The sequence below is a fragment of the Tenrec ecaudatus genome, chromosome 12 (genome assembly GCF_050624435.1).
Source record: "Tenrec ecaudatus isolate mTenEca1 chromosome 12, mTenEca1.hap1, whole genome shotgun sequence".
NCBI classification, from domain to species: domain Eukaryota; kingdom Metazoa; phylum Chordata; class Mammalia; order Afrosoricida; family Tenrecidae; genus Tenrec; species Tenrec ecaudatus.
Window position 1 is genome coordinate 52,880,758 of NC_134541.1, and position 26,087 is coordinate 52,906,844.

Consider the following 26,087-nt stretch of genomic DNA (forward strand, 5'->3'; position numbering starts at 1 on the left):
TTAATTCATTCTGCTGGCTGGAGGCCTAATCTCTTTATTTTAAATATACTAGATTCCCAATATGGAAAGGAGATAGCCTTAGCATTCATACTAGGATGGACATTAAAGGGGGCAGGAAGGGCATAGCTTTGACGTTGTAGGACCCAGTCTTGTGTTGTTAATTTGGATGCAGCAACCTGCCGGGCAGCAACTCTACTTTCCTGATGTCTTTTAGAAACTTCAGAAACATCCCACTGTAATTGCTTAATTCAAGAGCTTTTCTGTTCTAATTTCTTTGGTAGAATATTTAACTCAGATAATTCAAAAGAACCTCAAAGGAAACACATATATATTTTTAAAACTTCCCTTGGTGAGTGGATGCCAAGAAAATAGGTGCAAGCGGGTGACAGGTCAGTGGTGCTTGTCCATAAAGTAGGCTGCTGGTCCCAAAACTAAACTCTGAATTACCCCTAGATATAGCATTTCCTATTTTCAAAGACAAATTGAGTCTTTTCAAAGTTTATGACTATCAGCTCAGAAAAATTCTAACAGGGGTTTGGGCAGCACATATCTTAAGCCAGTGTGCATAGGACTGTGTTTTGTAGCTAGCTAACAGGAAGCCCAATGCTTCTGGCCCATCTTCCGAACCAGCTTAACCCGTCACAGGAGCCTTTAACCACTTTCTGAAGTTGACAGCCACTCGAATGCCTTTTGAATGGCCAACCTGTACCCTGAGATTCCACAAACTTGAAAACTTCTAGAAACTTCTAGTGTGTTTTGGGTAAACTCAGAGACTCTTACTGCCACTATCATAGGTGAATTCTTTTTTATTTTATTTTATTTTATTGGGGGCTCTTACAGCTCTTTTAGCAATCCATACATAAATTGTATCAAGCACATTTGGATATATGTTGCCATCATCACATAGGTGAATGCTTGCAAGACCGAATGAAAACAAAACCAATAAAGACAAAAGGAACCAGATTATTCCATAACCCTTGAAGAAATATGTAGAGACAAACTCCAATTTAGAGAAGTTAATTAATTACCTAGTTGGACTCCTGAGAAATTCATGGAGCAGAGCCCAAACAGGTCTGCCAGCATCAAAGCTTGATCCTTGAGTGTTTGGGAGTCACTACAGGTGATACATCTTTAAATCCCATGTCTACTCCCAGGAAATGCCAAAGGGGAAAACTGTAGTCTCTGGTAAACATTGAAGCAAAGAATGTTATTGATAGAATACAACAGTTCTGACCAAGAAGATTAGTCTACATAGTGAAGCTAAGCATTCCAAAGAACAAGTAAGCAGAGTAGTTCTTTAAAGGGGTTAAGGTGCCAAGTGTCAGCTTCTTCTGTGTAAGCATTTGGTTGGATGTCACTCACAAAAGCTTTTTCAAGTAATTCTTATTGGGTTCATTTTAGCTAAGGGGTTATCTTTAGAAACACCGTGGTACATTCTGGTGTTTCCTGGACCTGATCTTAAAAAACCTTATTCTAGTTGGCAAACGTTTGCCTTGTTAGCAAACTTTCTGAGAATTTCAAAGCAGAAGTAACTGGAGAAAGCCAAAATGACCAATAGGAATCCTCAGTCACACTAGTGCCTTGGTTGTAGAGTTTGAAGTGTGTTCTTTTCCAAGATTTACCATTTTGTGATATATGGTTCTAAATTCACTTAAGAGGAACTAGAAGCATTTTTATGAATTTAGCTTTCATTCAGGTTTGGTGATACTTTCAGATGTTTGTCTTAATTTGCCTATTTTCTTCAACATGCATATTTTCCCTTTACATGACACTTGCCACTGCAATGCAGGGGACCTCTGGTCCTTTTCCTCCTATCCCACCAATTCTAACCTTTGTCCCACAAGTCATCTTCTGCATTGCTGTTCTGGATAAACAACCCAGTCCTGGCAGGTTGAAGCATCGGGGTATTTACAGCATGCTTTTCCTGGCACATTGATTCCCATTCTGACCTGTGCTGCTTCTGCTAGCTCACTTATTTTAATCTGAAAAATTCAAGACTTTTCTTACCTTTATGCTTGCTTAATTTTCAAAAGTCCAGAACCAAATGTCTTAAGAGGGCAATAAATAGTCTTAAGAACTGATCATCTCCAAATGAGCAGTAATCACAGTCAAGGTGACTTGATGTCTGTATAGAAATGGATATTAAAAAGAAATCTCCACTGTTTACCTGTGCCTTTTCTCCAGCCTTTGTCAGCTGTTTTACCATGACCTGCTGGCCCCTGTCAGAAGAACAGGGTCTCTCGGGTAAGCCATTATTTCCTGGTGTTACCACAGAGCTACCACCATTAAGTCTGATGGGACGTGGTACTTGTCCTTCGTGGCCCTGCATGTTGGGAGTCTTCATAGAAATACGTTTTCTGAGGGAAATAATCGTGGCACTGGTTCAGCCTCTGTTGTCATAGGGACAGCAGTTCCTTCATTAGTAAATGGGATTATGTAGTTTCTTCTCTGATTCATTGAATATTATTTTCTATTTTCTTTACAAAGTAAAATGGGTCATTTAAACATTTTCTGAATTTCGGAAAAACAATTTTTCCTGTTATATATCCTTTCCATTTTCCAATTTTGAAGAGTTTTAATTTCTGGTATTTAATTTTGCTCAGGAAGAATTTGATAATCTTCTTAGGAACCAAGTGATGAAGTAAAATGTAATAGAGGAAGAATTTAAGAAAGAACATATTGGCTAACACAACTTTCAATAATAATGCCACATATCATATCTTAATTTATTGGTAATTAAGGGAAATAAAGTAAAATGCATCATGTAATAGTGCTATGGATAATGTAATTGTACTTTACTAATTGTCTAATTAAAAGAACTGTATGTGATTCAGGAGCCCTGGTGGTGTAGTGGTTACGCATTGGGCTGGGATACAGAAACCCACAGTGGGTCAGGGATGGCTATAAGTCAGCATTGACTGGATGGCAGTGAGTTCTGTTTTTGGATATGTGATTCATCAGGTGGCAGATGCTTTCTCATAACCAGAACTCAGAGAATTATTTAATGAACATGTATTAGACAGTGCCCAGCAGTTGCTATTAAAAAATGCAGACATATTCTGCATATGGTATTTTGGTCAGAGGAAAAGAGCGATGGATATTAAATTGTGGTTCAGTAAATGCTTTGGAGAGGAGGCATGGCTAGAATAACATTTCTACCCAGTTATCTAGAGGATGGTAAGAGTTTAGGTCATTTACTTTGGACATAACTGTAGAATAGACCAGTCACCGTGGTTGGAAAAGTGAAGGAGCAGTGAAAATGAGGTAAACCCTCAATGAGATGAAATTGACATAGTACATAAAACAGTGAACATAAGCATACCAACAATCATGAAGTTAGTACAAGACTGGAAACATTTTATTCTGTTTTACATAGTGCCATTGCTGATTCCACCACCAGTAACAACAGCAGCAGGAAGCTTTCAGTGATCTGGAGTCCAAAACCAAAGCACTGCCGTTGAGACGATACTGATTCATAGTGAACTGACAGTACAGAGAACTGTTCCTTAGGTCAATGAAACAAAAAGTAAACATCTGTTTGGTATTTTTCTGATCCATCTGACATCAACAATGATATCCCTTATTCCATGTCCTTTTGACTAACTGACTAGAAGAGATCTATATTTCTACCTATTCCAAAAAAAAGTGACCCAAAAGAATGCTCAAATTATTGAACACTATCACTTATACCATGTGTTAGTAAAATTTTAATGACCATCATCCAAAAAGAGTCGCAGTAGTACATTGACATGGAGCTGCCAGAAGTTCAAGTCGGATTCAGACGAGGATGTGGAACAAAGGATATCATTTCTGATGTCAGATAGATCATGTCTGAAAGCAGAGCATACCAGCACAATACTTGCTTGTTTTTATTGACTATGCTAAGGTATTAGACAGTATAGATCATATGCTAACGATGGTTAGCTTTCAGAAGAATGGGAATTCCAGTTCACGTCAACAGGTTCACAGATCAAGAGGCAGCTTATGCAAATAGAACAAGAGAATACCACTTGGTTTAAAATCAGGAAAGGTGTGCATCAGCGTTGTGTCCTCTCACTATACTTATCCAATCTGTTTGCTGAGCAAATCATCAGAGAAACTGGATTTTATGAAGAAGAATGCAGTCTCAGGATTGGAAGAGGGCTTATTAACAATCTGTGATATGTAGATGACTCAACCTTGCTGACTGAAAGTGAGGAGGACTTGAAGCAGTTATTGATGAAGATAAAAGATCACAGCTTTCAGTTTAGATTACAACTCAATGTAAAGAGAACCAATAGCCTTACAACTGGACCAATAGTTAACAGGATAGAGAAAATATTGAAATTCTCAAGGCTTTCATCTTGCATGTATCCATAATTAATGCTCATGAAACCAACACTCAAGAGGTCACATGATGCCTGGTACTAGGTAGATCTGCTGCACAAGACTTCTTTAAAATGTTGAAAAACTAGGATGTTGTTTTGAAAACTAATGTACACTTGACCCATGACGTGGCATTTTTAATTGCCTCACATGCTTGTATGAATGGAAAATGAATAAAGAACACAGAAGAATTGATGCATTTAAATGTTTGTATTATTGAAGAATATTGACAGTACCATGGACTGCCAGAATTGGGTTTTTTTTCTTGGAAGAATTGCATCCAGAATACTCCTTACAAGTGAGGATGGTAAGACTTCATTTCACGTACTCTGGACATATTATCCGGAGAGACCAGTCCTTGGGAAAAGATATCATGCTCGATAAACTAGCCATTTGACAAAAAAGAAAAAGCCCTTCAAGAAAATGGTTTGGCACGCAATAATGAGCTTAAGCACAACAACTGTAAGAGTGGTCCTAAACGAAGTCAGCTGCTCATTCTGTTTTACATAGAATCACGATGAATTGAAGGCAACCAGATGGTACCTGAACAACAATATAGATTTAATCGTATTTTTGAAGCCTTTCGAAAATATAGGACTTGGTTTGTTAAAACGTTCAGAAGCCGTGAAGCTGTATGATAAGTCCTTTGTGTTCTTTTTTGATACAGATATTTAAAACGAGGTAGGTAAATGCAGGTGATTGGTTCCATCCAACTAAAAACCAAATCCACAGGCATCAAGTCTTGTGACTCAGACTGAGAAAGAGTATAACTTCTCATTTGCGTTTCTGGGATTGTAAATCTTTTTTTTTTTTCAATCATTTTATTGGGACCTCATACAACTCTTATCACAATCTATATATACATCCATGTATGAAGCACATTTGTACATTTGTTGCCATCATCATTCTCAAAACATTTGCTTTCTACTTGAGCCCTTGGTATCAGCTCCTCATTAAAAAAATAATTTATTAGGGGCTCATACAACTCCTATCACAATCCATACATCAATTGTGTAAAGCATATTTGTACATTCATTGCCCTCATCATTCTCAAAACATTTGCTCTCCACCCAAGCCCCTGGCATCAGGTCCTCATTTTACCCCTCCCTCCTAACTCCCCCTCCCTCATGAACCCTTGATAATTTATAAATTATTATTTTGTCATATCTTGTTCTGTCCCACATTTCCCTTCACCCACTTTTCTGTTGTATGTCCTACAGGGAAGAGGTCTCATGTAGATCCTTGAAATTGGTTCCCCCTTTCCAACCCACCGTCCCTATGCCCTCCCAGTATCACCACTCACACCACTGGTCCTGAGGGGATCATCCGCCCTGGCTTCCCTGTGCTTCCAGTTCCCATCTGAACCAGTGTACCTCCTCTGGTCTAGTCAGACTTACAAGGTAGGATTTGGATTATGACAGTGGAAGAGGGGTGGGGGGAGAGGAAGCATTTAGGAACTAGAGGAAAGTTGTATTTATCATCGTTGCTACATCGTACCCTGACTGTCTCATCTCCTCCCCGAGACCCTTCTGTAAGGGGATGTCCAGTGGCCTACAAATGGGCTTTGGGTCTCCACGCCACACTCCCCCGCTCATTCGCTGTGGTAAGATTTTTGTTCTGATGATGCTTTATACCTGATCCCTTGATACCTCATGATGGCACAGGCTGGTGTGCTTCTTCTATGTAGGCTTTGTTGCTTCTGAGCTAGATGGCCACTTGTTTACCTTCAAGCCTTTAAGACCCCAGACACTATATCTTTTGATAGCTGGGTACCATCAGCTTTCTTGACCACATTTGCTTATGCACCCATTTGTCTTCAGAGGTCTTATCAAGGAGGTGAGCACACCAGAGCAAACAACCTTATCTTTCTCCTGTGAGTGGTTGGTCAATTTGAATTGCTGACTTTGTGGTTAACAGCCCAAAGTATAAGCCACCCTGGAAACCAGCTTTCTGAATCTCAGAAGACTGCAGTTAGTACTCTGACAAGGAAACTGGACCCTTTGGCATGCCAGGAAGATTTATTATCAACCACTGTGCTGAGCTGTGGGATTCATAGAGTTCAGAAAGAAAATGGCCTGCAAATACTAATTCAGACATCTGTAGTCATCACCAATGATTTCTTGCTACTAAAGACATGTGATGGGATTAGGTTAGATACCTCAGTTAAATAATGGAAGAAAACACCTCTTAACAATCTCTCAGCCCTTCCATTCTCTCATAAAGAAAAACCATTAAATATGTCGGGAGTCATGGGGGGGTGAGTAGTTCTGAAAAGCAAAATAGAACAGAATGATGAAGTCTGCGTTGAGTCCGAGTAAGGGAAAGGCAAGAGTTTTCCTTGTGCAGTTTCCACTACAATGAAGAGGACCTTAGAACAGACTGGTAGTCCCCTACAAAATGTAGACCATAATTCAAGCTGTCAGCCTAATCATGCTGTTTCCAGGTACAGAGAAGGGGCCCTTGTTTTCTGGTGAAGAGAAGGGACCTTTGTTTGCTGACCCCTGATCTGTAGCCTGCTGCTGACAGTCCTGTCTGTTTGCCTTTGTGTTAGTGCCCCTCCCTCTCCTCCTTTAGGCATTATCCTCCCTTAAAGTGGCCCCCTGGATGGGACCACCCAGGGGGCTGTACAATGGGGAGTGAAGTAGCCACCAAAACATAGTTTTTTTTTTAAAGACAGCTCCTTTAAAAGAAAAATACTGTTTATGTATGTGTTTGTCCTTTCTACAACTGTTTTGTGTGGCAAACAAAACCCCCTATACAAACTTCACTGTGGCTACACATACAGCTGTCCCAGCCATCCGAGGTCAGGCTTGAGATAGTTCTTCCAGTTTATTTTCCCAGGACACTGAGCTTGATGCAGTTTACATTTCCACACTTAACTTTACTGTCAGGAAATTTGGTATCTGAAGAAACAAATTTTACTATCTATATAAAACTATTTTATCAACAGTCTTCTGTGTTGGTGCCTTGCCATTGCTTTTGGGTGAGCTCTGTCTGTAATTCTATTTAACAAATACTAGCAGTGTGCAATTCAGCATTCCAAGGATTAGCAGTAGCCAATTGTTAGACTGTTTAAATCTTAATTTGCATCATTATAGGTCATTATGAGGTAGAGCTTCTGCAGCCTTCTCTGTGGTTCTCAGTTGTTTTTGTATACCTTTGGGTAGTAAATCACTAGCAGTTTTCTTGTATTGGTGAAGGTGCTACATTACTTCTCTAGATGACCAGTATACTACACAGATGAATTAGTACTTTAGATTTTGACTGACAACTGTGCTCTTCCCAGGTGTCAGCAATAGTCATGATATATAATGAGAAGGATTTCATAGTATCAGAATATTAATTACAAACTAATATAATAAAGTAAATATCATAAGAATATTGCTATCATAAAGTAAAATTTCTCCTCTAGTTATTTACAAGAAAAAAGAGGGTATTAAAACAAGATATAAACAAAATCCAAATATGATGAAAGAAAGAGTATCATAGTTTAAATTGTGAACACCGAATTCGTAGAAGGTTATGGAGGACAGTGGGAACCCAAAATCCATCTGCAGAGTATCTAGTCAGATTAAGCCTCTGGCAGATCCCCTCTGACCACAGGCAGGGACTCGAACAGCTTTGCAGCCAGACAGAGATTAATATAAACCTATCAGAGATCATTGTAAACTTGATTATGGTGGATGGTACTATGGTATGTTATGATACCTATTTAGATAACTTCCCTCTTGACCCAACCTGAATTTGCTCTAGGTTTAAATATTTCTCACTTGTTCCACAACAGGGATTTCCTCTATGACTTTTAAAAAATATTGCTGATGGTCTTTTTTTTCTTACTCTTTATTTTTATAATTTTTTTCCTTTCTGTTTCATTTTGTTTTTTATTGTTTCTATTAAGTTTCACAGCTTAGGAAGCGAAACACAGAGGGAGTCAATGTCCAGAGACAATGATGCAATGATTTAAGGGGGGGGGGGATTGGGGAGCAAATAATGAATGCCAGAGGGAGGAGGAAGCACCAGAACTGATTGTGATGATGTGTATACAACTTTTTTTAAGAGCAAGTTAACTATGGGATTTTATATTAATAAAACTATTTTTAGAAACAGGGATAATGCAAGTGTGCAATAAAGCAGGTAGCACAAGAGAATACCAATCATCAGAAAGCATGATGTCTTATTTTGCAATCTTGAGAGGAACCTGGAAAAAGTCCCATGCAGTTACCTGGTAGAATTTGCTTTCTGTAGTTAATTTCTTGTAACCCTTATTCAGGGTAATGTTTGCCTATAAAGTAATTCTCAGTTTGTAATACCAAAAGAAAAACATCTTTTCTTACTTCCTTGCTAAAATACACACACAGACACTTTAATTTTGAGTATTCACATTAGCCTGACTGAAATGGAGTTTCCTTTTAAATTGTCTCAAATTTTGTATGACTGACTGGAAGATAGAAAATGAAGATATAAATCTTTTTATTTTACAAAAAATTATTGATTGTATATTTAACAAGGATGCTGTTGGGATAGTGGATTACTAACCATAAGGTCAGCAGTTTGAACCCACCAGCTGCTGTACAAGAGAAAGATGAAGCTTTCTGCTCCTATAAAGATGTATAGCCTCACATACCCTCAAGGGCAGTTTTGCTCTGTCCTATAGGGTCTCTGTGATTCAAAATTGACTTGATGGCAGTGAGCTTGGTGAGTTTGGTATGTTTAATTATAAGTTGGTTAAAATAGACTACCTCCTTAATACGCCATTTGTGTTTCCAGAGAGAACTGTGATTAAGGGGTTTTGTCTACTTGCTAGACTTCATAGAGAACAATGATATGAGAAGAACCCAGGTTGTTCAAAATCAAACTCACTGCCATTGAGCCAATTCTGACTCATAGCAACTGTGTAGGGCAGGATAGGATTGCCCCTGTGCGTTTCCAAGACTGCAACCCCTTACATTAGTAGAAAGCCCCTCTTTCTCCAGCAGAGCGGCTAGTAATTTCAAACTGCTGACCTTGAGGTTAAAAGCCCAGTGTGTTACTCACTACACCACCAGGGTTTCTTTCCAGTTTGCCCAGGTCATGCTAAATCCTAAGGAAGACTAGGCATGGCTCCCTAACTCATGCCTTTCCATTTGGAATTATTTTGGTGGGACTATAAGTAGGAAAAAATCAAGGTCTTGAATTTTGAAACACTTTTAATGCTCTCATTAACACATGTAGCCTTTAATATTTAACTCTACAGTACCAATCTCACTGTAAATAAAACCAAAATCCTCACAACTGGATCCATAGATAACACGATTAACAGAGAAAAGATCGAGGTGTTCAAGGATTTCATATTGCTTGGATTCACAATCAATGCTCATGAAAGCAGCAGTCAAGAAATCAAACAATAACTTGTGTTGAGCAAATCTGATACATGATACCTCTTTAAAGTATTGAACAATATGCTAATATGTTCATTTGAGGACAGCAGTGCACTTGACCCAAACCATGGTCTTGGACATTGAATACTAAAGAAGAATGGATGCATTTGAATTATGGTGCTGGTGAAGAATATTGACAGTACTATGGACTGCCAGAAGAACAAAGAAATCTATCTTGGAAGAAATACAGCCAGAAAACTCCATGGAAGTGAGGATAATGAGATATGCTCTCATGTCCTTAGGTGTCAGGAGAGCCCAGTCCTTGGAGAAGGATCTCGTGCTTGCTAAAGCAGAGGCGTAGGAAAGAGAGGAAGACCCTCAGAGGGGTGGAATAACAGTGGCTGCACCATGGGACTGAAACCTAACAGACTAGTGAAGGAACAGGCAGTAGTTTGCTCTGTTTTGCATAGGGTCACTATGAGTCAGAACCAACTTTATGGGACAGCACCTAACAACAACATACAGTGTAAGAATTATTTTACTTGCTTTTTTCACGCATTTTCAAAAGAGCTAATGGACGCTCCATGAAATAAAGCCTGGCATCAGATGGGAAGATCACTGTTACACATCCTCAGCAGAGACCAGACACCATCTTGTAACCAGAGAAGTTTCTTCCAGAGTAGTAATAAATTCTATAAGGACAGTAGTTGTGGCTATCTTTTTGCCAAGTATGTGTGTGTATATTGAGTGTGTGTGTGTATATATATATACATGTATATATATATGGTATGTTGTAGAGGATTTTAAATCTAAATACAATTTATAGAGCTATATGTATTAAATTATAAATAGGATAAAAGCAAGACAAAGACAATTCATGTGGATGAGGGATATCATCAACACAAGGTCCTAATGGCATCCAAGGATTTACAGAAAGCCAGTTCCTTAAATGAGATATGGCACACAGGGAACTTCTCACAAAACATGGTTGACCACAGATCAATACATCACACTTCCGAGTACAACAACATGATAAAGTGGGATGCATACCAGGTACTCAAGGATGGTTGAAAATTAAGGGGGGGGGGGGAGGAATCAATGTAGTCCACCATTTAAAAAGGATTTTAAAAATAACTCATAACCATATCAAGCAACCCAGAAAAGGCATATGACAATTTGTAACACTCATTCCTGATGAAAATATTCAACAAAATAGGAATAGAAGGGAAAGTTCTCCACACTATAGGTGATAGATGAAAACCCAAAAGCCACCATCTGCTCAGTGGAGAAAAACTGAAAACATTTCTCTCGAAAATGGGCACCAGATAAAGATGGCACTTATCACTACACATGCTGGAATTCTTAGGCAAAGTGATTAGACAAAAGGAATCCAAATCAGCAAAGAAGTGAAAACCTCATCTTCAGGTGATAGGATTTTATATGTTTAAAACTCTAAATTCTCAGCAACCCTACAGAACAGGGTAAAACTGCCTCTGTGGGTTCCTGAGACTGTAACTTTTTATGAGAGTAGAAAGCCTCATCTTTCTCCTGTAGAGAGGCTGGTGGTTTCAAACTGCTGACCCTGTGGTTAGCAGCTCAATAGTGTAACTCCTTATGTCATGAGGGCTCATTAAAAACAAATGAAGGATTCATCGATGTATCAGGATACAAGATTAACACAAAAATCGTATGGATTTCTGTAGGTGAAGCAAGCTCTGACAATGAAACAATACCATTTACTATAGCCGCCCCCAAAGGAAATACTTACACCTAACTAGAAAGACAAAAGACCTAGACAAAGAAAACTATAGAACACTACTTACAAGAGAAAAGTAAAAAGGAGAGAGACCTATATAAATAGGGAAATGCTCCATGTTCATGGGTAAGAAGGTTTAACACTATGAAGATGTCATTTCTACCAAAAGCAATCTATAAATATAACACAATAATGATCCAGATCCCAACTTCATTCTAACTTTATTTGGAGAGGGAAGAAACCCGAGATTAGCAAATACCTTAAGAAGAACAAAATAGGAATTCTCTCCCTTTCCCACCTCAAAACCTATTACATAGCCACAGTAATCTAAACAGCTTGGTACGTGTACAATGGTAAGTACATAGACCAATGGAGCAAAATAAAAAACCCAAAAATAAATCCATCCACCTACAGGCAACAGGTCTTCAACAAAGAACCAGAGAACATTAAATTGGAGAGAGTCTGTTCAGCAAATGGTTCTGACAAGATTGGATCTCCATCTGCAAGAGATTAAAACAGAACCTATACCTCACTCCACGTACAAAACAAACTCAAGATTAATGAAAGACCTAAATTTAAATCCTAAAGCTATAGAGATCATCATGAGGAAATAGGGACAAATTTAAGGTCCCTAGCACATGGCAAAAACACACTAGCAAATATAATGAAAAACACACAACAGAAGACAAAATATATGACTGAGACCTACTAAAAATAAGACATTTGTCTATATCAAAAGACTTCATGGGTTGGGGGAGGGGGTGGAAAGGCTTCATCAAAAGAGAGCCTATCAACTGGGAAAAATTCTTTGAGGACACAATGGACAAGGCACTAACCTCTGAAACCTGTATAAAATTTTATCACTCAGGAAAATATGAATAATTCAATTAAAAAGTAAGCAAAGGATATTAACAGCTAGTTCATCAAAATGACATTCAAACGGCTAACAAACATATGAAAAAATGCTTATGATCACTAGCCATCTGGGAGATGCAAATCAAAGCAATAATGAGATATCACCTTATACTGGCAATGACTGCCCAATTAAAAACAGAGGGAGAGAGAGAGAAGAGAAAAGCACAGATGCTGGCAAGGGTGTGGAGCACTTGGAACCCTCCTGCACTGCTGCAAGTCTGTAAATATGTGCAGTCACTGTAGAAATTGACATGTTGATACCTCAAACCACTGGGAATAGAACTTCCTTGTGAAACGGCAATATTTTGTTTGGTTTTTGCCCTAAAGAAGTAAGAAACATAGCACTAACAGACAAATGCACTCTCACATTCATCACAGTGCAGTACTGTGCACAATAGCAAGAAACTGGGAACAGCCCAAATAGCTATAAAAAATTTTCTTTCTTAATACCAAAGAAATTTTGATTCCTAAACACCATGGAGTACTGTGCATGGCTGAAAAGCCATTTTGAAACCAAGAAGCACCTCATAACATGGATTAATCTAGAGCGCAGTGAGTGGAGTTAGTAAATCTCAAAAGGACAAACATTAAAGCAAGATGAAGACTTACATATCAAAAGGAGCAGACCAAGGGGGTGGATGCAGGAAGAGAGGGATGATGAAGCAGCGGACTAGAGAGTTGACTGGTGTCGACTGGAGGAAAGTGAGGACCACAGAGAGAGAAGAGAAATCAGAGGAAGGAGGTTGCAAGGGTGGAACATGGGCATGGGAGGTGCGTGGAGCCGGGCGGGGGCGGGGGTGGGGTGGGGAGTGATTTGAGCTATTGAGTGCAAAGCTGATGGTCTGAAATGTAAACCCTCAGCTCACAATAAAACATAAATAGATGAACTGCAAGAGGATAATGAAGGATAAATGCCTCTTCCAAGCTTTACTTTTCTTGTTAAAAATGACTGCAGTAGGATCCAAATGAAGAAATAATCATTATTTTTCTGCATTCAGAAATAGAGGATGGTAAAATTTCTTTTTAAAAGTCCTAAAGTTAAAAATAAACAAACAAACAAATAAAAGTTCTAAAGCTTAAAAAAGAAATAGAGGATGAAGCCTATACTTCAGCTAGCAGTTTTCAATTTCTTAGACCTGATAATGTAAGTAAATTTTATATGAATTACGGAGATCTAATTTTGTTATGATTGACAATATAAAATTAGCCCTTTCTGCTGTTAAGATTATCAAGCATTCCTATCAGTCAAGTGGAATGTAGAATTAAATTGCACAGCTGTGGATTTGAACATCATTAATGCTATCAAAGAGTTAAAAGTTGCTTCCTCTGATGGATTTAAAACAGCTACGTATACACTAGTTTTCAAAATACCTCATTTTACATCTTTGGTGAGAGACAGTATAGTTGCTGTATTTTTATGTCTTGATTATATTACAGATATATTTCAATGAACCATAAAGAACCACCATAGATTCTAGAAGCTGGCAGTCTGTGCTTAAATAAGCATCTCATGTAGCACTTACTATATTTTATAGGTTCTATAATGACACTGACATTCAGAAAGAAGACGACCTTGGAGCCTGTGGAACAGCCGTCCTTCACCAGCTTCAGAGACACCAGGCTGCAGGTAGCAGCAGTGAAAAGCAAGTCAGGTACGACTGTCATGACATGGATCCTGGGTACAATGGGCGTTCTTGTCAAATGCTTCAAAAGGAAAGAGATCACAAAATTGCAGAACACTAGCCTATACTGTCAACAAAAAGGTAAACACATACAATTATCAGTTTAACTTTCTACTTTATCATTGTCTTAGTTTTTAATGCCACTGTAATAAAAAAATATAAGTAGGTGTCCTTAAGAAACACTTTTAATTTCTCAGTTTAGGAGGCTTGAAGTCTAAATTCATGGCACCAGCACTAGAAGGCTTCCACTTTTCCCAGCTCTGGTGAAAATCCTTGTTCTTTGGTTCCTTGGTGATCTCCCTGCTGTGTGACTGATAAGGTATACCTCACACTGATGTTTTTCTTTAGCTTAAAAAAGAAAACCCATTTCTAATCAGTGTTAACCACAGATATGGAGGTTAGGATTCACAACACATTTTTGAGGGATACTCTATAATAACCCCCCACTTTTTTACAAGTATATTTCTTTCTAACTTTTAAGTAGATTTATTCACTGCATTCAGCAATGTTTGAAGTCAATGCGTGTACGTGAACTGAAACCAAAACCCACTGCCATAAAGTCAATTCCAACTCATAGTAATGCTACAGAACAGAAAAGAATGGCCCTTTTGGGCTACTGAGATTGGAAATCTTTATGGGAGGAGTCTAATTTTCCCCCCACAGAGTAGCTGGTGGGTTTGAACGCATCATTGGAGTTAGCAATCCAATGCACACCTGACTGTGCCATTAGGGTTCCTTACCTGTTCTAAAATTTATGTAGATTGGCTTATTTTTCAGGGTTAAGGAGGGTAATATTTAACTGGAAAATTATCAACATACCAGGATATAATCCAGCAGAGCCATTAATTACAGGGATGTCCTTAGCAGCTCCAAACCTTAAATTTGAGTTCTTAAATTTCCCAATACCAGGAGCCTGGTAATGTAGTGGCTGTGTTGAGTGCTAACTGAAGGTTGGCAATGTGAAACTACCAGCTACTCCTTGGGAGAAAGACAAAGCTTTCTACTCCTACAAAGAGTTACAGTCTCGAATCTCAGAAGAGCAGTTCTTCGCTCTCCTATAGAGGCCCTGTGAGTCGGCATAGCCTCAGTGGCAATGACATCCTAGTGATGCAGGCCCCCTGATCTCGGGTTGATTCTGCAGTTCTAGCAGTGGTTTTACAAGTGTCGTCCCTGGGCCAGACCTCAACAACACTTGAGAGCGTCTTTCTGTTGTTGCTGGGTCCTATCAAGTTAGTTACAACTCTTAGGGATCCTACGTACAACAGAATAAAACACCACCTGGCCCACGCCATCCTCAAAATCGTTATGCTTGAGCCCATTGTTGCAGTCATTGTGCCAGTCCATCTTGGTCAAAGACCTTGACTTTTTCTTCACTTCTCTTCCACGCTACCACGCATACTGTGCTTGCCAAGGGATTGTTCTCTCCAAATAGACCCAGAGTCTTGTGAGACAGCTTTGTAATCTTTGCTTCTAAAGAGCCTTCTGGCTATATTCTTCCAAGACAGAACAAAATTTATAAGTCATTTTATTGGGGTCCATTACAGCTTTTATCTGTACCAGTGTACATGTCCTGGCCTGTCTGGATTTATAACATAGAACTGAGGTCATGGTAGTAGAGGGGGAGGAAGCATTAAAGAACTCGAGGAATGTTGTGTGTTCCATCAATGCTATGTTGCACCCTGGCTGGCTTGTCCATTTAGCAGTCCATGGTACTTTCAATAATCTTCATCAGCCCCATAGCTCAAATGCATCGGTTTTTCTTTGCTCTTTGTTCAATGTCCAACTTTTACATGCATATGTACCATTGAAAATGCCATGGCTTAGGTCAGGTACACCTTAGTCCTCAAAGTAACATCCTTGCTTTGACCCACTTGAAAGAGGTCTTTTTTTTTCCTTTTGAAAGAGGTCTTGTGCAGCAGCTTTACATAATGCAATGTGGTGTTTAATATGTTGATTACTGCTTCCCTGAGCATTGATTGTGAGTGCAAGCAAGATGAAATACTTGACAACTTCAATGTTTTCTCTGTTTATGATGATGTTACTAATTGGTCCAATTGTAAGTATTTTGATTCACTTTACAGTGAGTTGTAATCCATACTGAATGCAACAATCCCTGATCTTTATCAGGCAGCAAGGCCTTCTCACTTTAAGCAGGATTGCGTTCTGAATATTTCAGGTTATTAATAAGCCTTATTCCAATCCTGATATTGTATTTTTCTTCATAAATTCCTGATTCTCTGATTCAGCATACAGATTGAATAAGCCGGGTGAGAAGATACAACCCTGATGCACACTTTTCCTGATTTTAAACCATGTAGTATTCCCTTGTTCTGTTCAATTAACTGCCTCTTGATCCGTGGACAAGATGAGCACAATTAAGTATTCTGGAATTCATATTTTCCTGAGGACTATCCATAGTCTGTTATGATCCACACGATAGAATGCCTTTGCATGGTCAATGAAGCATAAGTAAACATCTTTCTGGCCTTCTCTTCCTTCAACCATGATCCATCCAGCTGACTTCAGCAATATTCTTAGCAATATTCTCAAGGTCACCCCAAATACACTGACTAAAGAATGAGGGCGTGGGATTCAGCCCTTTAGATGTTAATGAGCCATCTATAAGGATTCGTTAAGTTTGAGAGCTCCTGTCTCAAAGATATGGCTAGAATGCTCATAAAGCTAGGATGGGAGCAGGTTAGCTGCTTTGGGGTAGTTGGCAGATGTGAACCAGGAGTCTTGGAAATTCTCTTAAGTTGGTTAGCAATTTATTCCATATCATTTATGCACCTTCATGGCCACAGAAGGTTTGTAGAATTGGAGCTATCTATTTGGTTCATAGAATTACAAATACTTATAATTTCTTATAGCTTATCCAGTACTGCCTGCTGGTAAGCACCTACATCTTTTTATAAAAATGCTATATGAGGGACAGAAAAAAATGGCCTGGTGAAGTTGTCTTACCTCCTCTAGCTTTCTGAGGAGAAAGAATTTCCATCAACAGCCTATGACTTATATAAAGCAGTGCCTGCTGAAAGCAAGAACTTGAAGACGTTGCTGATGAAAATTGAGGACTGCAGCCTTCAATATGGATTGCAACTCAATGTAAAGAACACAAAAATCTTCACAACTGGACCAATAGACAGCATCGTGATAAGTGGAGAAAAGATTGAAGTTGTCAAGGATTTAATTTTGATTGACTACAATCAATGCTCATGGAAGCAATGGTCAAGAAGTGATGTGGTGTATTGCATTGGGCAGTTCTGCTGTACAAGATCTCTTTAAAGTGTTGACGAACAAGTGCGTCCCTTTGAAGAGTAAGCTGTGCCTGACCCAAGCCATGTTGTTTTGAGTTGCCGCATATACATGTGAAAGCTAGATAATGAATAAGAAAGACTGTAGAAAAATGGACACATTTGAATTATGGTGTCAGCAAAGAAGATAGAAAGTACCATGGATTGTCAGCAGAACAAATACATCTGTTGTGGAGGAAATACAGCCAGAATACTCCTTACAAAGGACAGTGAGACCTTGTCTAATGTACTTTGTACATATTATCAGGATAGATCAGTCCCTAGAAAAAGATACCATGCGTGGTAAAGAGGGCTGTGAAAAGATGAAGACCCTCTAGTAGGGGGACTGATGGAGTGGCTGCCGCAGTGGACTCGAGCATAACAACAGTTAGGAGGACAGCGCAGTGTTTCATTCAGTTGTCATATGAGTTGGAACTCGACAGCTTAGTTACTACAAAACAACTGAGGTTAGATAAAGCTCCTCCCTCCAATCTTACTACCAATTCAAAAACAGCTGTCTCTCCCATTACACTTCTTAGACTGGGTTGACTAGAGAAACAAACCCAGAGACACTCATATATATATATATGAAAGAGCTTTATATCAAAGAATAATTGCATATTGAGAAAACACCCTGCCATAAGTCCAATTGAGTCCATAAGTCCAACACTAGTCCATAAGTTCTCTTCATACTCATGAAGTAGCATTCAATGATACAAAATGCAGAAAGATCACAGGCCAGTGGGTGCAAAGTCTTGTGGCTCCAGTGGCTGCGGAAGCATCTCGGTGCTGGCGTGTGTCTCCATGTGGCTCCTCCAGCTCTCCGAGTGAGTCTCTTCAACAGGAATGTGAAGCAGAAAGAGAGAGAGGGTTGCAGGTTTCAACAAGCCTCCACCTGGTTTGTCAACAGGAAGACAAAGGCAGAGAGAGAGGGGCCAGCCTCCAGAGAGCCATTTATCTCAGTTGCCCTCCAATCAAGCTGCTTCCTGATTGATGGGTCTAACTCCACTCCTTCACTCTTAATACCCTTAAGCTGACATAAGATTACTTAACTACCACAACACTCTTCTTTGTTATGTTCAATAATTCATTGCAATGACCACACAGAACTCATAGGTAATAGTCAAATGTATAGTGTTATTTAAGTAACCTGTTGCAATCCAGGATCAGGAAATACCTGGAATATAGTTTGTTTGTTTTTTAACCCCAAACAGCATGTTCTCAGTTATGCTTGTATAGAGTCTTCTTTCTGGCTCTTGGCATCACAACCTGGTCTCTGCCATGCTCGGGGCAAAGCTCTTTAGCTTCACTGATAAGTACCTAGAGGTGTCCCATTCTATGTTTGATTCTACCACTAAGCCTCAGTTCTCTAGCTCCATACGTCAGCAAGCCTTGCTTTAACAGGATGCCCAGATGGACTACACTACAGCAGCAAGTCTCCTGGCCAAAGGTGCTCAGCTCCCTCGCTCCATGAGTTGGTGTCTCTGTAGCCATTTGCATTTTGGCCTTGGAATCCCACTGTACCCTCTCAAATTGATCTCCTTGTTCTGTCACTGCTTCTTACCATCTCACATTATATCTTCTCAGTACAAGGACCCTAGGTCCAAAGGACATGCTCTGGTCTTATCTCTTCCTCTTGATAACAGTGGTTTCCCCTTTCTGTCTCTGGGTAGCTCATTTTAAGCCTAGCAGAATGGAAAAACAGACTCCTTCTTTTGCTGTGATTCCATATACTTTTTAAAATCACCCCCCCACATGCACACACATACACAAGAATATCATGTACTTTGTTTTCATTATAAGCAACCAATCCATTCCCCTTGGGGAACATAAGAACCTTATTTGCATCATTCTGCCCAATCACTTGGGTGGAATTATAATTCTATGACAAGAAAGAACATATTAAAATGATTCTTTACATTACAGGGACCAACTCATTTCTTTTTATTAAAATACACCCTCACTGTATTTTAGCAAAACACAGATTATTACTCAGATGTGATAAGTCCCCCCATGTCTGGAAGCCACCCACCTTAAGGTATCCTTGTTGACTGAAAGAGTGAAAATGGCCTTGGGTCTGACCTCACATTATTTGTCTACCATTAATGTATTACTTATTCTGTAATGTGGTCCCCGACATTGTCAGTGACATAAATAAGAAAATATGGCTGGCTAACCATCAGCTCCAGTGGGCTTTACAAAACACCTGTCTAAGAGTCTTCAACTAGATCCCAGTCCCCTGTCCCTTTTATTGGCTCTCCTCCTGCCACACTGTCAGAAATTCTTCCTGTATGACCTCCAGTCTATAAAAGACGTCCAGATTTGGAAGCTGATAAATGGAAGAATAGTCTGCTTTGATTTGAAAGATGCTCTCTGCAGGAGTCTGCTGATGTATAATCTCAGGATATTTGAAAGAAGACAGGGTAGCAGAAATTGTCCATGTCTTTTGCTGGGCTCCTGGTTTTGTCAGTCGTGTTTGACTCGATCGTTATGGAAGCTCTACAGTACAGTATTCACTGCTGCCTCTAATTTGCTTTCTGGGGTCCTGACGCCTGTTTACCCTGCTTGTACCATTTTGCTGCTCCATATCAAGACTCTAAGTGGCACAAATTCTGGGCTAGGTTTTCATCACAAACAAGATATTAATTATCCATTGGAACTGCAGCTTTTCTTCTCGGGTTCCTACATCTGGATTATAGCCCAAGTAGACTTATTTCTAGTATATGCTACAAGAGCAATTTGTTGAAGGTTCATTAGGTGCTCTGCATTTCTACCTGGATGGCAAAGTTGTTTTCTTGGACGCTTGAGCTCATCGTTCAAGTTTCTGAGACTGGTGGTGAAGCCAGAATCAATGTGGAAGTAACAGTAGATATCCAGAGACGAAGAATGGAGCTGTTTGATGTGGAGCTGATAATCTCTCAGTTTGCTTAAGTGTGGAAACAAACAGCAGCAGAGATAAATGATCAAATGCAATTGGTTTTTTTCCCTCCTTTACATTAGCAATGAAACAATCATGATATTTGGTTATCTGAACAAGCATCCCCTCCTCTAGCGGTTCCTGAGGAACAGGTTGCCTGGCTTATGAAGAGGTGATTTTACAGAGCTGGTGCTCTGGAAACCTTAAGCTTATCAAACAACGACACTAATATGTCTACCAATTTCCTGCTGTAGTCCTCATGGTTCCAAGGCCCCCAAACAGGGACAGGTCACATACTGTGGAGTGACAGTCAGTGTAAGCTTCCTGCCAACTCAACCCAGGAGGAGCGTGCACTGTAGCAGTGATGTCCTCACAGGTAATGGTGATCCCCGCTGCACCCCTGTCCATACCAGGATTGTTACAGTCAGACTATCAAAATTAAGCTTGCCATTAAATTAGCATGTATTTTCTATCTTTACTTTTCTATTAAGTATTTCCCTTAGTTTGGAGAGTCTTAATTCTTTCCTCTGTTACCACATGCTTTTTGACTATAATGCATCATCCCTACATAGTCTTTGGTCATAGTCATCCTAAAAGGTGAAGTGATCATGTTATTTCAGAAAGGACATATTATTTACTATGGACCTTTCTAAGCACTACTCCACCCCACCCCACCCCCAAATGTTTGAAACTCTACTGGCTGCCCAATATCCCAGCACCATGAGAGCTTAGCAATGTATACCTGCCATGCAAGGTATCAGGCATATGGTAATGGGGATGGAGAAGTAGGGACTGAATCCCACTTAATTTCATTGTCTAGGAAACTGTTCCTTACTACTCCTTAGTTCCCTTTAAAGAATAACCGTAATTGAACACCAATTTGACTTTCTGAACAACTCTGTGAAACTTAACTGGGATTAATTTTGCTCAGAATACATAGAGCTAGTTTATGCAACATCGGGGTTAGAAATGCAGCAAAGAGCTGGCAAAGAGAGTGGGCTTCCTGAAGCAAGACAAGGGCAAGACGAGTGCTCTTAGACAAAGGTAAGAACCATATCACCTTGCGTTTTCACCTAACTTCTGTCCTGGCTTCAGGCAAAACCTTCCTTTGGAAGGTTTTTCTAAGTTTCCTGGTGGCACTGATCAGCATTGCCTGCAGGAAAAGGAAAGGCAAGAAGACAGGAGATGGGCTGAAATAAATATTTAAAGATGTATAGCACCCCGATTTCAAAGAGTGAAGAAAAATGTGCCAACGATTATGTTCTATAGAATTAGCAGAAACGTGTCGAATTCATGCAAATTTAGACACGTGACACAATAAAGTCTTTAATGTGTTTTTTAAAAAGAAGCAGTCATTTTCCTTGGATTAGAGTTCAGCATAAATCTAGTGTATTTTGGATCTCATCAAGGGGTGAAATGGAAGTCAGGATAACATTCTCTAAAAGGATCTTTCACAAGAAAATGTCACCATAAGATGACTCTGTTTAGTAGATAGAAAACAGAGTTTACAAATCTTGTGTGTACTTCATATTACTTTCTGCATCTGTACTCATAAACTATAGGAAACTCTATTAAAGTATAGGAAATGCTGAAAATGATCTTTCTAGTTAGTTGTTTTCCAGCCTATTGTGATGAAATGTGACCTTTTGCTACGGTTGTTTGGAAAACATGCTTGGGTTGTTTTTTTGTTGTTGTTTTTTAAGAGGAGTGACTTTTGGCCTACTTTTCTACAAACTAACTCCATTGCATGACTCCCTAAAGTCTAGCATGCCAAATTCTGATTGTAGGTGCAAGGTAAGGCATTTATGTCTACTAGACAAGGATGTTTTTATAGTGTTTAGACCATTGGTTTCTCCTCTGAAAGATTGAGTTTTCCATGAACTATCCATCTACCACCACTGCCAGAACAAAACACTTTCTGGTCCCGTACTATCTTCACAGTTGTTATTATATCCGAGCCCACTGTTGCAGCCACGTGCCAATCCATCTTGTGGAGGGCCTTTCTTTTTCTCACTACCCCTCAACTTTACCAAGCAGGATGTCCTTTTCCAGGGACTAGTCTCTCCTGACAACATGTGCTAAGTATGGGAGATGAAGATTTGTAATGCTTGCTTATAAGGAACTGTGTTAGTCCGGAGAGACTAGAGAAACAAATCCATAAAGACTCAAATGTGAGTAAGAAAGAGGCTTATATACAATAGCAATTGAATATTGAGAAAACATCCCAGCCCGGTCCAGATCAAGTCCCTAAGTCCGATATTAGCCCATATGCCCTAAACCATCTATAAGGTCCTCTTCAGACTCCCGAAACACATGCAATTATACCGAATGCAGGAAGATCACAGGCCAGTGAGTTGGAAGTCTTGTGGATCCAATGGCACTGTGAGCATCTCAGTGCTGGCAGGGGTCTTTATGTGACTTCTCCTGCTCCAGAGGTCTGGTTTTATCAGGATAGGTCCATGTAGCTTCTCATCCCAGATGTCTCGCAGGGAATCAGCCTTGTCAGTAGAGAGTCTCAAAGGGAATGTGCTGAGAAAGAGAAGTGTCTCTTGCCTCTAAGCAGGAAAAAACAGGAATTCCCAGAATTCTCAGGAGAAGGTCATGCGCATACAGAGACCTCACTGGTTATAAGACCAGACTCCAACCCCTTCACTTGTAATCCTCTCAAATTGACACTAGATTATGGAACAACTACAGGAACATTGCTGGCTGTACTTCTTCCAAGATAGATTTTGTTTATTCTTTTGGCAGAAACTTGGATAGAAAAACGATTTTAAGAAACTTAACTCCACCATAGAATGTCATCTCTTGCCTACCTGGTTTCTGCTGAGGAATCAGAGTTTAGTCTAATTGGGTCCCTTTTGTAATTAATGTTTTGTTTTTCCTGAGTTGTTCTACAGATTCTTTACTTGTCTTTGATTTTTGAAGAAAAAAATGTATGTGTGTAGTGATTTTCTTTTGGAGGTCTGTTTTCTTCCATAATCTGATCTAGCATAGTGTGGTCAATTCCATGATGGGTTCTTTTACGTAGCAGCCTGCTGTTGTAGGGAGAATAGACTTCCTTAATCTGGTCACAGCCTTCACATGATTGAGTGAAGTTTTGTTCAGGCTGTGGTGTATTCATAATATTATTTGCTAATGTGTGGAAGGTGGCTCACTTCTATTGCTGGATATGGATTCTGCATCTGGTTTGTCAACCTCCTGTTAACACCATCTGCCAATCCAAGATGCCATCAAAAGACTGCCAACCTTGGGTTCATTTAGCCAATCTCATGCAGGCATCCACCAGCATATGGCCTTTGTGCTTCCTGTTCATAAGCCCCTGTAGCTACAGGAGCAGGAGAAGCCTTCAGCTTTCATCTGACCCATGGGCTTGAACCAGACCGGATTTATCCACATCTACCACTGTATGAGCCATTTATTGATATAAACATATATACTTACACATACAAGTATCACTGGTTTTGCATCTCTAGAGAACCCAGCCAAATACTATGAAAGAACCCATTTCTTCTCACCTTTCATGATGGCAAGGAAAGTTTCTTCCAACTCTTAAACAATTTCCTCTGTCCACTTTAAAAATTGCTTTTCCTGTTTTGGAATTCCTGTTCCACGTATGTTATTTCTCTTAATGGTGTTCATATAATTCTTAACTTCTATAACTGTTTCATCTCTTTCTGCTTGTGTCCTGCTTTTTCGCCCTGTCAGTATTAATTCACTTATCTCTCTGTTCCTCAGTCACTCAGAGCTCTAAGTTTCTTATCTATATCTGTTCTCTCAAGTCATTGTTGTAGAGGGACTATTCAGTATATTTGTCTCATTTGCTATCTTGTTGGTAGTTCTTATTACTTGCTAGAAATCTTTAATTTCTTCATCTTTGACATTAGTGGTGAGTGTATCAATTTGAATAATAAGCTATATTAACTAGTCTTCCTTGTAGATAGATAGCTGACAGCAATGGATTTCAGGATACAACTTGAAATGTTGCTTTTAAGAATGAATATAAAAACATTACACTAAGGGCAAAACACTAAGGGCATACAACAGAGCAGCAAGGGGAACAAAGCAATGAAATCCCTGGGGAATGCCAAAAATAGACTTTCGGGACCAAAGTGTGGCAACCCATCAGACTTGACCGGAAAACACTCCTAAAGGTCAACAAACAAACTATAGGCTTTTCTTTTTATGTCATTGTTTTTTTTTTTGTTGTTATTGTTTTGTTTTGTTTTGCTCTGGCTTGTTTTTGTGCTTATTATTGTCTCTGCATGTCTACCTAGATCAGATAGGTGGGATAAAAATCTGGAGGAGAAAACATGGGACTGATGGTTCTGGCGGGACACAAGAGAGGGAGAGGTGGAGGAAAGGAGGGGGTTGTCAACAAACCCAGGAACAAGGGAACAAGTAATCTAAAATTGATGGCGAGGAGGGCATAGGATGTCTTGCGGAGATTGATCAAAGGCAGTATAGCTGAGAGGGGTTATTGAAACCCAAATGATGGCTGAACATAATAGTACAGCAAGAGGAAAATAAAAGGAAATAGAGGAAAGAACTAGGAGGCAAAGGACACTTATAGAGGTCTAAACACAGGCATGCAGGCATGTACATATAAATATATTTATATATAATGATTGGGAAATAGATCTATGTACATATATGTTAAGTATCAAGGTATCAGATGAACATTGGGCCTCTACTCAAGTCCTCCCTCAATGCAAGAACACATTGTTATAATAAACTGACATTCCATGATGCTCTTTTTTCTGACACTATCACTGAAGACAAAGTGGGTGCATAAGCAAATGTGGTAAAGAAAACTGATGGTGCCCAGCTATCAAAAGATATAGCATCTGGGGTCTTAAAGGCTTGAAGATAAACAAGAAGCCATCTAGCTGAGAAGCAACAAAGCCCACATGGAAGAAGCACACCAAGACTCTTTCTCATAGTTTCTCTTATACTGGTAGCTCCACTGAAACCTGTCCCACATTGAGAGACACTGCTGATATGTGAAACTACTGGTGACCTAGTCTCCAGTATCATGGCAAAATACAAGCAATTACAGTATAACAGATGAATATTGGTTTCAGATTCAAGAATTTTATGGGCACAGAGTGGAATGACACAGAAAGCCTCAAAAGGAGATGGAAGGAATACAGAGTTGTGCATCATTGATCAGCAGTCCACCATTAAGAGGATAGTATATGAACAAGACTCAATGGTATCAAAGCAAGATTTCAAAGCTGCTCTGAAAGCATTAGTGCAAAGAAGGCTACAGGAATTTACAGGATGCCAATCAAAATGTTTTAACAAATGAATACATGCTATGTACACTCATTTGCTTATGGCAAGAAGTTTGAAAGACAGCCATCTAGTCAACTGACTAGAAGAGCTCCATAGTCATGCCCCTTCTAAAGAGAGATGACCCAACAGACTGATGACGCAATCATCAAAATCCTTACTATAGCAACCAAGTACCATTTTGCTGAAGATAATTCAACAGGAGTCACAGTAGTATGTTGACAGAACTGCCAGAAACTCAAACTAGATTAGAAGGGAAGATGTAGAATAAAAAATACCTTTACTCATGTCAGTTTGACCTTGACTGAAAGCAAGAATACCTTAGTTATACTTACCTGTGATCATTGACTATGCAGACATTCAATTCTGTGGATTCTAACAAATTATGGGTACCACGATGAAGAATGCAGCTTCAAAACACTTAATTGTGTTCATGTAACACCTGTACATAGAGCAAGAGACAGTCATTTAACCAGAACAAGAAAATTCTTACTGTATGCACTTGAG

General features: G+C 39.4%; 1 protein-coding gene and 1 pseudogene across 4 annotated transcripts in view; both read left to right on the forward strand.

The window, feature by feature from the left end:
- The window catches only part of KIZ (kizuna centrosomal protein), a 174,980-nt gene that overhangs the window by 78,520 nt on the left and 70,373 nt on the right, over window positions 1-26,087 (forward strand). For all 4 annotated transcript variants that reach the window (XM_075564044.1, XM_075564047.1, XM_075564045.1 and 1 more), the window contains one exon: window positions 13,929-14,045. In XM_075564044.1, the coding sequence (XP_075420159.1) occupies window positions 13,929-14,045 (117 nt within the window). The remainder of the gene's footprint in view (window positions 1-13,928; window positions 14,046-26,087) is intronic.
- Window positions 14,078-20,539, forward strand: LOC142422222 (ubiquitin-associated domain-containing protein 2 pseudogene; annotated as a pseudogene).